Here is a 13,695-nt window from a genome sequence, read left to right as displayed (position 1 = left end):
AGGAATGCCATTTCGTGTGCTGCGGGGAGGCGAGAGGACCAGCAGCGTGCGTCGGGGGCTCACCCTTGCTGGCCTGGGGTCCTGCTCTGCTCCGTGCCCTCCCAGGCCTGCAGCCAGCGCTAAGATGTGGCCCCTCCCCCTCCCGTGGGCCGGCTGTTGGCTCCAGGGCGGTGCATCCCGCCCGCTCTGAGGGGGCCTCGGGACCTCAGAGGAGGTGCCCAGGGCTTGGGTGCCTTCTGACCGCAGCTGAATTCCAGGATGATGATGGGTAAATAATGTGGCTTTTCCAGAGTCCACAGCTTGGGTGCTGAACGGGCGCCTCCTGCCAGGCTTTTCCCAAGTTAGAGCAGCCGGAGACCCTCCCCACCCCCGTCAGCAGCCGCTCTCCCACGGTGGGGGGGGCTGGGGGGTCACTGCTGCCAAGCCAGCCCCGCCCCACCCCAAGCCTTCCACTTCCAGGCTTAATATCCTCACTCTCCTCGCAGTTCCATTTCTGTCTAAGATCTCGTTGTCTTGGTCTCTCTGCGGGCAGGGCCACCCTGAACTCCCAGGGGGCACAGCCCACGCCCTGAAGGAGGGCGGAACCCACTGGGAGCGACACTCCAGAGAAAGGCCGCGGCCCAGCACCCCAGTCCTGCCGCTTCCCCTCCGCCACCCCACGCCAGGACTGCCGTCCCCAGCAGGACAGACTCCCCAACCCCGGCACTCACAGAGTCTCCAGGTTGCGCAGCCCCTCGAAGCTGTGGGTCCCCAGATGCTGGATGTGGTTGTTATGGAGATGCCTGTGTGGGAGAGGGGGGTCAGGACAGGTGCGCGCAGCACAGGGCTGGGGCTGCAGGGAAGCAGGCGCGCTCGCGGGGGAGGCGTGGACGGTGACCCCAGAGGGTCAGCCTTTGTCTCCAGGGACAAACCGACGGGCCAAGATGGACTTCGGGAGCCACAGTCTCCAAGGCTGGAGTGGCCAGGGGCTACGCCGTTCAGACTTCCTATCGAAGGAGAAAACCGGAGGCACTCCCCAGGCCGAGGCGAAGCAGACTCGCTCCCACCAGGCTCCCACCAGGCTCGAGGGGAGGGGCCCACGTCGGGGCCCCAGCTGGGGCTTCGTCTACGGGACCCAGCCGCCTGGCTCAGGGGTCACACGCACCTGCGGAAGCCGGCAGCAAACCACTGCAGACAGCGTGTCACTAAAGGGGAGCTTTGCGTTACAGCCAGAGTGAGCTGTGGGCCAGCTTGGAGATGGAGACGGGTGAGGCCAGGGGCGCCAAGGAAGGCTCCTTGGAGGCAGCGGCCCCGCGCAGGACCACAAGGTCGGGGACCAGGACACGCAGGGGTTAGGGCGCGCCAGGTGGAGGCGACGTGAGGACAGAGGCGGCCGGGGGCAGGGCTGAGGGCTTGGCCGGAGCACACGTGGGGAGAGGCCCGAGGTCAGTCTGGGGGGCTTCCAAGGTCAAGAGCGAGTTGAAAGTAACTGACAGAAGATTCTTCTCCCAATTCCTAGTGAGACGGACAAAAACAGCGGAGACAGGCGCCCCGCCCCACCCCAAGTCCTGCCAGCAGTAGCAGAGCAACGGCAGAGACAGAACATAAATAAAGGGCAGAGACTGCGGCCAAGGGAGCGTCCTCGTCAGAACCTGAACTGGTGAGAAAACAAGACCCTGAGGATTCTCCCTGCAGCCCCCAAATCTGAAGAGAGGCGGCTGTGGATGTCCTTTTCCCTCCCCACTGCGGGCTTCCAGGGAAGAGGGGAAGGGGAAGTAAAATGAAGGCTCCGGGCTCCTCGTGCACTGAGGAAACCACCTGAAGCTCAAGGGAACTCCTGCATTTACCACAACCTGACCCTGCCGAGGGACCACCCTACCTGCACCAGCACACCTGGGCACCCACAGGCAGGCGGACCCTCATTTACCCACCACTCTGGCCCACTAACTACAGCCTTGGGGGAGAGCCGAGGGGGCCAAGGGCATGCAGCTGTCGCAGCAGAAGCCATAAAGAGAAATCACACGGCAGTTGTGCAAACATACAACAGAAAGAGCAGAAGAGAGATGCCCAGGCCAGGCGACGTCCCGAGCCTAGAAGAAACCATAACGGATGAACGAGCAGCAAAGACATTATCACAGCTGCCTTCTGCTGCAAAACCACCCAGCAAAACATTTCAAAGTCAGCGTTTCTAAGTGAAAGCAAACATGACGATGTAGAGTAAGGAAATGAATTGAGGACCAAAAATACATCAGTAAAAAACCAGTCAGTGGGGCTTCCCTGGTGGCGCAGTGGTTAAGAATCCGCCTGCCAATGCAGAGGCCACAGGTGGGCTCAGCGACCGGATCCCAGCTGGTTCCCAGATCCCTGGTCCAGGAAGGTCCCACATGCCGTGGAGCAATGAAGCCCATGCGCCACAACTACTGAGCCTGTGCTCTGGAGCCCACGAGCCACAACTACTGAGCCCGTGCACCACAACTACTGAGCCCACGTGCCACAACTACTGAAGCCCGCGCGCCTAGAGCCCGTGCTCCGCAACAAGAGAAGCCCGCGCACCACAACAAAGAGTAGCCCCCGCTCACCGCAACTAGGAAAAGCCCACGCCCAGCAATGAAGACCCAATGCAGCCAAAAATAAATAAATATAATAATAATAATAATGAAAAGCTAGTCCATAAGTTTGAGACAAGGAACAGTATAGACACTGCTGGCAGTGGAATGGGTGTCAGAGAAAAAGCCTGAGCTAAAATGGTGAGCTTGGCTGCATGAGAGCGAAAGGCTAAAACAGCTGGAAACTAATGATGTGAGTCAACACTGGGCTATTGATGTCTCTGAGGGCCAGGACCCGAACATGAGACAAAGACGTATTCAAAATGCAACACAAAAGAAAACTCTCTACAATAAAGAATGAAATCCGCAGGTCAAAAGCATACATTGTTTCAGGAAAACTGGATGCAGAAAATTCCACACTGTGTCACATTCTAGTGAAGCTATTAAAGTTCAAGGATTAGAAGACATCTTCGGGAAGGAAAAGGAAATCACGTACACAGGGAAGAAATCAGACTGGCCTCCAAGATGTTCAGATGGCAACAGGCAGACCCCATCCTACGTGGTGGGCAGGGCCGGGGGTCTCAAGAGAAGGGGGCCCTTCCCCACCTGCTCCATGCCCAGGAGGCAGACAGACCCACCGCAGGGGCTTGGGTTTGAAGAGAGAACACAGCCCTGGCCTCTGGGAACAAGCCCCTCCCCGCCATGCTTCCTTCGCTGTCACCAAACTCCCCTTTCCCGCACCTCCCACTGAAGGTCATCTCCGTCCCCACCCCGTCCCCCAGCCCCACCAGCGCCTCTGGTCCACAGCATCTCAGCTTCTGACCGTGCAGCCCAGGCCTACAGATGACGACTGGGTCACCCCAGGCGTCCCGAGCGCCTTCTGCAGGCCAGCCTGTTGGGGCTTATGGTCCAGAGGAAGAGATGAGACCCCACACAGGAAAGCACTGCTGTCCAGTTCAGCGCCCCTCGGTCCCCTCAGGGCCGCGCAGAGCAGCCTGACCAAGGCCCAGCGTTCGGGTTGAAACGAAGGCCCTCTCCACCCGCTGGTTGCCTCACGCCTCCGGCCAGACCCCCGTCCACCCACCTTCTGACTCTGCCTCTGCGCTTGCCTGCAGCTCAGCCCTAGGTCCTGGACGGCTTTCTCCAGCCCACTCTGCCCTGCAAGGTCACCGGCCACAGCAGCCGATGTGCCCCGTCCCAGGGCCAGAGGAGTTGAAGGGCAGGGGCAATGCTTCTGCACTTTCTCCTCACTCAGCGTCGTGGGCCCCTGGCCCCTCCGCTCCTGTGCCCAGTGCCCCCCCCACCGGCCCCTCCTGGATCCGCGGTAGCCAAACTCCCCCACTCGCGCCCCCGACCTTGGCCTCCCACCCTGTGAAAGCCTCAAGTCGCATGGATTCTTCCTTCGCAACGTCCCTCAGGGCCACGCCTCTGTCTCCTCCCTAAGCTGGACTTTGCCTCCTAGATCCAGTCTCCCCTGTTCCCGCCCATCCTTCAAACCAGACTCCCAACCCCCTTCTCGCCTCCAGCCTCCCCTGCCCCGCGCAGGCCACAGCCAGACTCCTGCTCTGACTCTGACCCCCAGACGCACCTGCCCGGCCTTCTCTCTGGCCTCACTGGCGCGCTCGCCTCAGCCAACAGCCCGATGCCCCCGGCTCTTTGCTGACACCTGCTTGGAGCCCCCGCTATTCACCTGCCTGCTCTAAGCCAACCTTCCCGCCCGGCAGGCCCCCCCCTTCCCTCCTCCAGCTGCTTCGGCCGCCCTGAGCCCCGAGACGAGCCTGACTCAGCGTCCGGTCCCCTCGGCCTGAGTTAAGCGACAGCACTGCTGTCCTTCCCACCAGCATCCTGCTACTGACAGTGGCCCGCCAGCCTCTGAGGCAGCGGCCGGCTCTCCACCCCTGCACTCTGCGGGGCCCCCACGGGGCTCCGTACACCCTCCACTGCTCGCTTGTCGGGGCCCATCGTGAGGCCTGCATTTTTCCAGCAGTCTTGTCTCTCAGAGACCTGAAGCCGTTCATTCCCAGGGAACGTCACGATATCACAGGGCATCACCAAAGCTGGAATCAGCCACCCCATTCTGTTTCGCCGCCGTCAATACCCGCCACTGGCGCCCACAAGGAGGACTGTGTGGCCGTGCTGACAGAGGATGTGGTTCAGGAGGATGTTGGTCCCGCTTCTCCAGCCTCCCAGGACAGAGAATTAGACAAACTCATGCCTCATCCGCTCCCCGGTTTGGAAAATCATAGCAGATTTCCAAGAGCAGGGAGGCCTTACGTCCCCTCCCCACGGCAATTAGGATGTAACCCAAAGCAATTACACGTGACCTCCAAGCCCTTGGCAATTACCCTGTGAACTTTGCACTCCAAAGTTCCCCGGGGGGATGGTGGGGGGAGGACAGAGTTAACCCCGGGCTCCAGTTCCCGCCAGGGATGCTACCCCCCAGGGAACTGCCCGTCGGGGCTCTGCTGTCTAATTACCGTGCTGGCTTCTCTCTCCCTTCTCCAGGCCTGGGGACGAGGTGAGTTTATCCCACCCCTGTGCCAAAGCACAAGACTGCAACCACCCATTGCCCGACTGTCAAATACGGTGGAAATCTTTCGGGAGACCCTTGGCATGCATTCCCATTAGTGCGGAACAGTTACAGTATTTGCATATAATAGCAGAGGGAACCGCAGCTTAATTCCTCTCTTCCAGCCTCTCAGGGCACTTCTGATGTCGCCTGGCCTCACAATGGCCCCACGGGGCCAACAGGAGGCGGTCATCCTCACGTTACGAGGGGAAACGCAGACCAGAAGGTTCGGAAACCTCAGGAACACAGCCAAGAGCGGAGCTGTCGGGGGGGGTGCCAGGCTGGACACCAAAGGGGTGGCATACTCTTGCTTGGCCTTCTTGGTTAAATTTCAGTGTCACTTGTGTGTGTGTGTGTGTGTGTGTGTGTGTGTGTGTGGTGATGGTGGTGGTGGTGCGCCCGGAGTGGGGGTGGAACACGATGATAGAAGCAGTGACCCACAGATGCTTAGCAGTATTGAGAGAGTGGCAGGTGGGGGGGGGGGGGGGGGGGGCGGGCAGCACTCACAGCACCACGAGGCTGGACAGGTTCCGGAAGGCGTAGTCGGGGACGTGGCCTATGCGGTTCAGGGCCAGGGTCACGGCCTGCAGGGCGCGCAGATTGCCGAGGGCCCTGACGGGGATCTCGGTGAGCGCGTTGTCGTCCAGCCACAGGTGGCGGAGGGAGGACAGCCCCTCGAAGCTCCTGTCCGGGACCAGGGAGATGAGGTTGGCATCGAGGCGCCTGGTGGAGAGAGCGGAGGGTCAGTGCTGTGCCAGTGCAGCCTCCGAGGAGCCTGGGAATAAGGGACCCCGGGGCTCGCCTCGGCTCCGAGCCGCAGCTCTTGGCCCTTTCCGCCCTGCATTCCCGTCGGTGACGCAAGACTGGAACCACAGCCTGGTTGTGGACAACAGCGTTCCCCCTGCCACGCTCAAGTTCCTCATCTGTGCCGTGGCTCCCTGCTCTGGGGACGCTGTTCTCCCCAGCCCCGTCCACTCTGAGGCCAGATAACAGAGATGTTCCCACCACGGACACGGGGACAGCTCCTCCCTGGACGTGGCCAAAGGAAATGCCTCCTCAAAACCACAGCCGCTCCCTACTGCTCGGCCCTGGAGACCCTGCTCCCCGGCTCAAGGGGCCGGGTGTTGGACGGGGCTCCCTGCTTGGGTGATGGCCTACGGGAGGCTCCTGGATGTCAGAACAGGCAGACGGGTGGTGGACGGTCTGGTCTGTCCACAGCCAGAGGGTCCACGGTGGCAGAGGACTTCTGGTGTGAGGTCTCAACACTCTTGGCGGCCAGCAGGACAAGGAGACAGCCCACGTCAGCTTTTCACAGCTGTGCCCAAGCCACGATGTCCCTGACCAATGTGCCTCCTGGTCCAGGGCTCGGGCTGAAACCCCAACACCCCATGCAGCTGGTCCCACAGGGACGAGACAAGCTGGCCTGTAGCCGTGGATCTGCCCCTGGACTTTGCTGTCTTGAGGGGCTTTGCACTGAGGCCTGGTCCTCCGTGCGGGCAGATGGCACCTACGTCATGGAAACGCCAGCCCTCAACCACACAGGCCCGAAGGCCCCGTCATGCTGACCCTAAGGAAGACTGGGCGGTGGCGGAGGTGCCTTTCTTCCGTTCCAGCAGCACGAGCCCACGTGTCGACAGCCGGCATTGCTCCTGTCTGTTCCCTGAGCCGTTTCACCAGTGTCCCTCCCACCCCTGGGAGAAACCCCCAGGCTCACCAGCAGGGGAGCTGTGGGTGAACAGGGAGACACAGGAGCCTTGGATGGGAGAGCAAACCGACCAGGACAGGCCCCAAAAGCTGCAACTAGGAAAGACCTCCACCCTCATCAGACCTGACCTGACGGCCACAGGCCCTTCAGTGAGTGCCTGTCACTCGGTCACTGTCGTCAGACCCTCGATGGTCTGACTGTGCTGGTGACCTGGGGACCACAGGTGGAAACAGGCTCCAAGAGCCTACCCAGGATGGCCTGGTTCGGAAGGCCAGGGTGGGGCCTGGAATCTGTTTCTAAAGAGTGCCCTAGATGTTTCTATGCACAGACAGTTTGGAAAGTGCTGGATAAGCATCGACTACAAGGAGGACAGTGTCCCTGCCCTTCACAACTCAGTGGGAAGGTCGGAAGACGTTCCAGTGCAGTGTGATGGCTGGGGAGGCATTAGGAGTGGCCTCCAGGTGGAGGTGATGTTACGTGGAGACCTGGCTGACTAGGAGGAATCAGCCAGTGGAGGAGGGCGGTGTGTGGGAAAGAGAGCATCTTGCAGGGGACCCAAGCAGCCAGGCCCAGTCGGGGCTTCATGAAGGGCAAGGGGAAGCCGGAGGGAGCAGGACAGGTGCAGCCGGCGAGGCAGGCAGGGCTGGAGCTTGAGGGCCCTGCGAGCGATTCTGTGTTCTGTGTCAGGGAAACGGGGAGCCAGGGAGGGTTGTAAACAAAGAAGGACGTGGCCAGGTTTCTGGTGTTGAGGCGGGGTCAGCCTGGAGGCGGGCAGATGGGCGAAAAGACAGGTGCTCTGCACAAGCACCTCGCCCAGAAAGGGACAGGCACGTCCGTGGGAGCTCGAGGGGTAAGCCTGACCACTGCAGGGTCCAGACCCCAAAGGGTCCTCTCCTGAAGGAGCCCCTGTTACCCTGACCGGGGATGTCACGGTGCCGGCCTGGCAAGCTCCCTGGCACGGGGACCACCCCCGCCAGTTCTAGGAGCCTTTAGCATCCCCTGCAAAGTGCCCCGCACGGGACGCCCCTTCACCTCACGCCCCTGCCCAGTGTGCCATCACAGACCCTTGGAGGCAGCGCCTGAAGCCTCATCCTCATACAGTCGGAGGCGCCATTTACCAAGCATGCACTTGCTATGTTCCGGGGCATTGTATGTATCAAGTCATTTAATTTCACAGCCTATGAGGTTCACATTTTGCAAATGAGAAAAATGAGGTACAGAGAGGTTAAGTTACTTGCGCTAGGTCACACGTCTAGGAAGTGGTGAGGCTGGGATTCAAGTTCAGGCAATCCAGCTCCAGATAACACACCTCTAACCATCATGCTGTACCGCCAGCACGCTCCTGTGTCCACACGCCTCGCCGACCTCTGTGCCAACCTGGAGCTCCTCCCTCTGCCCCATCCACCATCTCCCGCACCCTGCACTCACACACCGCCTCTCCACCCCATCGAGCAGGCTTGGCCACACCGGCTCCGCCATCGCCCCCCCACCCGGCCTGCCCGCCCCTGGCCCCGGGCATCAGTTGCAGCAGATCGTCCTCTGGCAGTGTGGTCCACAGACCCTAAGCTCAGCACCACCAGGGAGCTGGTCGGAAAGGCAGAGTCTGAGGCCCCATCCCAGACTTTCTGGGTCAGAACCTGAATTCTAACCTCACTCCCAGGTCATCGGTTGGGTCATAAGCACATTAACGTCTCCCAGGCACCAAGCCAGGCCTTCCAGAGCTTTTGACGCTCTGGTCGGTGGCAGGGACAGCTGGACGGGAGAGGGAGCCTGAATGGGGAACCAGACGTTTTGTCCTGTGGTCAGTGCTCGGCTGGCCCTGGGGCCTTGCTCTGGGGTTCAGTCACCCATCACTCCAGGCCCCGGGCTCCAGCACCCGCTCCTGGGTACGTCATCTCCCGCACCCTCCACAGCACACCGTTCACAGACAGCAGTGTCCTCAAATAAACAGGGGAGCGACTCCGCAGCCTGCGGCTGGCCGAGCCACCAGTGGCCGGAGGGGACCCGGACAGACCTTCCTACCGGGCGTGGCCTTGCCCTGACACCCGTTCCACCGTGGTGAGGCTCTCACCCTCACCTCGCTCCCACCCACAGAGACCCCAGCAGATGTCCGGAGGCTCCTCATGGGCCTGGGGAGACCCCTAGTGGGGCAGCACCTTGGTCCCAGCTTTCCTAGAGACCGTGGGCAGGAAGCTGAGCCCTGAGTCCCACTTAGACCACACAGACCGCAGCCCCACAAATGGCCTTAAGGAAGGTAGGATTTAGGCCAGGACGGTGGCCGGTGGGGCTCATGAATGAGGGCCTCAGGCAGGGGGACACAGGGCCAGTGTGGATGCGAAGCGGGCACGGACTTCATACTCCCTTAGGTCAAATCCATGAGCACCCCCTCCCCATGGGACACGGGGAGTCGCGTGGGGCTGCAGCCTGGCTCTCGGCCGCTGTCTTTCCAGGGAGCCTGGGTCCCCGAGGCAGGGGTGCTCCCCCTCCAGTGACAACCATAACCCCGCAGAGTCACTGCTCCCACTTATGAGCCCTTGTCCTAGGCCAGGCCGGTACCAGGCGTGTGATCGGCATCCTGGCAGCAATGCCACGAGGGGTTCGGAGCGCGCGTTTCACAGAGGGACCAAGGTCGCTAGAGAGCTGGGGTTCCACCCAGGTGTCTGAGCCCAAATCCATGTGCCTCACCCACCGCGACACCGGTCCTGGGGGCGTGAGGAGGGTGAGGACCTGAGCGCCCGGGGAAGCGTCCCGCTGAAGGACAGCCTTAGACAGAAAGCGGAAGGCATGTGCCCCCTTCCCCGTTTCTTTGGAATCGCGTTCCAGAAAACTGCACAGCCGCCTCCCCTGACTGTGTGAGCGACGCGTTTCCAGGCAGCCAGGGCTCCAGCCCCCCACCCCGGCACCCCAATCCCCACTTCTGTGTCCACTCAGAGATCCCGGTTCCCGAAAACAACACAGCAGGAGGGAGGGGCGGGGGACGGTGGCACCTGCATCCTGGGAGGCCAGGGCCACTGCGCAGGAGGACAGCCTGAGTCAGGCATCTTGAGACAAAGCAGTTCTGGCCATGGCTCCACTGTGGCATCACTTGCGGAGCCGGTAAACCTCTAGTGCATGGGCCGGACCCAGAACCCCTGAGTCGTCGGTTCAGGGTGGAGGCTAAGCATAGCATCGTTTAACATTTCCTCTGGTGCGTCTCACGTTCAGCCGGGGAGCAAACCTTCACACTATGCAGTCCTCGGTGCAGTCCTTGGCCCAGGCAATCAGAGAACCACCCGCTGGGTGAAGTGGAGGCTTCCACGCGGGACACCAGAGCTACGAGCCCCTGCTTAGGTGCTGAAAACCGGCCTGGGGGTCACACACACCGACCTGCTTCCCATCCGTGTATCTGAGAAGCTGACTGAAACAGCCCCGGACAATGGAGAGCCAAACCGTGGGGAATCCACGTTGCCTCCTGGTGACAAACACCACGTCCCGATGAGATGCTGTCTCCTTAAAGATCAGGGGAAGCAGGACTCAAAGGGACATTCGTAAACCCACTGTCACAGCACGAGGACAGCAGCCAAAAGGTGGAAGCCATCCAACCGTCCATCACCGGATGATGGGTAAACAAAATGTGTACATACACACAGTGGACTATTATTCAGCCCTCAGAAGGAAGGAAATTCTGACACCTGCTACCACGTGGATGAACCTTGAGGACATGATGCTGAGTGAAATAAGCCAGACACCAAAGGACAAATACTGTGCGATTCCACTCACACGAGGTCCCTAGAGTAATAAATTCACAGAGACAGAAAGAGGAAGGGTGGGGGCCAGGGGCCAGGGGCTGGGGCGGGGGCTGGGGAGTGAGTGCTTAACAGGTGCAGAGTTTCAGTTTTGCAGGACGGCGGGAGGTCTGGGGATGGATGGGGGGCACGGTGACACAGTGATGTGATGCACTTAATGCCACTCAACTGCACACTTGACTATGATTAAGATGGAACATTTTATGTTATATAGATTTAACCACGATTTTTTTGTTTTTTGTCTTTTAAGTTTTTATTGGCGTATAGTTGATTTACAATGTTGTGTTAGTTTCAGGTGTACAGCAAAGTGCATCAGTTATACGTATACACACATCCACTCTTTTTTAGATTCTTTTCCCATATAGGTCATTACAGAGTACTGAGTAGAGTTCCCCGTGCTACACAGCAGGTCCTTATTAGTTACCTATTTTTTATATAGTAGTGTGTATATGTCAATTCCAATCGCCCAATTTATCCCCCCCTTACCCCCCGGTATCCATAAGTTTGTTTTCTACATCTGTGACTCTATTTCTGTTTTGTAAATAAGTTCATTTGTACCACAGTATTGATAGTTTGTGTATAACCACGTTTCTTTAAATAAAATTTTTTAAAAGAGAAAGGAAGAAATTTTAAGCAACAATCTTTTTAAATTCTGAAGGACATGCACACGATAATAGCATCCTGAAACCCAGGAAAAGATAAAATCTCTAAAAATAACTTAGTACTAGACTGAGAATAAAAACATCCTCAATAAGGTGCAGGAAATGATGACGTCGGTGAAGAGGAGCGAAAAGGCGGAGGCGCAGGAACAGCACAAAACGGGGGAAAGGAAGGTAAACTTCAAAGACAAATTGAAATGTGAGTGGAGCTGGGTGGGCAGGGAAGTTGCAGGAAGGTCAAGTTGAAAGCAAAACTGGAACATGCGTCCCAGGTGAGAGTGAGCGGAGCCAGCACCGCAGAGAGTTAAGCGGCCGTGAGAACAGGATGGGACGCTGCCCCTGACGTCGGACACAGGTCAGAACAACGAGACCAAAGTCACGAAAACAGAGATCAGCCGAGCAGCAGAGAGGATTAAATCTGAACTTGAGAACTGCAGGTATTCAGAAGATTAACCCACAGCGAACGGAGCAGAAGCACAGCACAGCTATAATTTTTAAAAATTCTTTGAAGCTGAAAAAATTCATTTTATAAATGTTTATTGTGTTCCGGCAAACTGAAGGAAAAGTGATTCCTACCCAGACACATTCTGGCTAAACTTTAAATTGTAAAGATAAAGGGAAAAGCTTCCACAAGCATTCATAAGGAAGACACATGCTCTTCTCTGAGGAAAAAATGATGAGGGCAACCTCCGAATTTTCTGGCACACCACATGCCACGGGAAAAACTAAGCTACATCGACAGGATTCTGAGAAAAATACATAATGATCCATGAATCTTATATCCAGTTATTTTGACAATTATATGTGAAGTCCACGAAAATATATTCTCAAATATGTAAGGGATCAGAAAACGTACTGAATGGGATTTTTTTGGGCCGGAGTTAGGTGTAGCCTCATAAAATAAAACTAAAGGCCATGTTATAAAACAAACAGATGAGCAAAATATAACAGAAAAATGGACGGGAACTTTCCTTATCAAACATTAAAATACCAAAAAAGAAAAAACAAAACAAAACCCCAAACGTTAAAATACCTAATTAAACAACGATTTGAGCTTATAAATAAGTACAGCAAGATTGTGGGATTCAAGATCAATACACAAGAATCAACTGTAATTCCACACACTTGCAATGACCAATCCAAAAGTGAAACTGAGAAAACAATTCATCTTTAGCAAGTGGTGCTGGGAAAGCTGGACAGCCGCATGTAAATCAGTGAAGTTAGAACTCGCCCTCACACCATACACAAAAATAAACTCAAAATGGCTTAAAGACTTAAATATAAGACATGACACCATAAAACTCCTAGAAGAGAACACAGGCAAAACACTCTCTGACATACACCGGACCAATGTTTTCTTAGGCCAATCTCCCAAGGTAATTGAAATAAAAGCAAAAATAAACAAATGGGACCTAATCAAACGCACAAGCTGTTGCACAGTGAAGGAAACCATAAACAAAACAAAAGGACAATTTACAGACTGGGAGAAAACATTTGCAAACGATGCAGTCGACAGGGGCTTAAATTCCAAAATATACAAAGAGCTCATACAACTCCATAACAAAACAACAAACAACCCAATCAAAAAATGGGCAGACATTTCGCCAAAGAAGGCATACAGATAGCCAACAGGACGTGAAAAGATGCTCAACATCGCTAATTATTAGAGCAGCAGTTCCCAACATTTTTGGCACCAGGGACCAGTTTCATGGAAGACAATTTTTCCACGGATGGGGGGACGGTCCAGGTGGTAACATGAGCGATGGGGAGCGGCGGGCAGCGGCAGATGAAGTGTCAATCACTCGCCCACCGCTCACCTCCTGCTGTGCGGTCCAGTTCCTAACCGGCCGTGGCCCTGGGGGTCGGGGACCCCTGTATTAGAGAAATGCAAATCAAAACTACAATGACGTACCACCTCACACCGGTCAGAATGGCCATCATTAAAACGTCTACAAACAATAAATGCTGGAGAGGGTGTGGAGAAAAGGGAGCCCTCCTACACTGTTGGTGGGAATGTAAATTGGTACAACCACTGTGGAGAACAGTATGGATGTTCCTCAAAAAACTAAAAATAGATCTACCATATGACCCAGCAATCCCACTACTGGGCATATACCTGGACAAAACCCTAATTCGAAAAGATACATGCACCCCTATGTTCATAGCAGCACTATTCACAATAGCCAAGACATGGAAGCAACCTAAGTGTCCATCAACAGATGAATGGATAGAGAAGATGTGGTACATATACACAGGGGAATATTACTCAGCCATAAAAAAGAACGAGGGCTTCCCTGGTGGCGCAGTGGCTGAGAGTCCGCCTGCCGATGCAGGGGACGTGGGTTCGTGCCCCAGTCCGGGAAGATCCCACATGCCGTGGAGCAGCTGGGCCCATGAGCCATGGCCGCTGAGCCTGCGCGTCCAGAGCCTGTGCTCCACAACGGAAGAGGCC

The 13,695-nt window shown here is 56.8% G+C and overlaps 1 protein-coding gene across 1 annotated transcript in view; it reads right to left on the bottom strand.

The window, feature by feature from the left end:
• LGR6 (leucine rich repeat containing G protein-coupled receptor 6) overlaps nucleotides 1–13,695 on the bottom strand; it is a gene marked incomplete at its 3' end in the record, with an annotated part of 95,291 nt that overhangs the window by 30,880 nt on the left and 50,716 nt on the right. The window contains 2 exon segments of the mRNA XM_007456168.1: nucleotides 711–782; nucleotides 5,602–5,817. Coding sequence (XP_007456230.1) covers nucleotides 711–782; nucleotides 5,602–5,817 — 288 coding nt within the window.

This window comes from Lipotes vexillifer, unplaced genomic scaffold (genome assembly GCF_000442215.2).
Source record: "Lipotes vexillifer unplaced genomic scaffold, Lipotes_vexillifer_v1.1 scaffold1201, whole genome shotgun sequence".
In the NCBI taxonomy this organism is placed as follows: domain Eukaryota; kingdom Metazoa; phylum Chordata; class Mammalia; order Artiodactyla; family Lipotidae; genus Lipotes; species Lipotes vexillifer.
The sequence above is the reverse complement of the archived record's forward strand: the minus strand, read 5'-3'. Positions and strand labels throughout refer to the sequence as shown.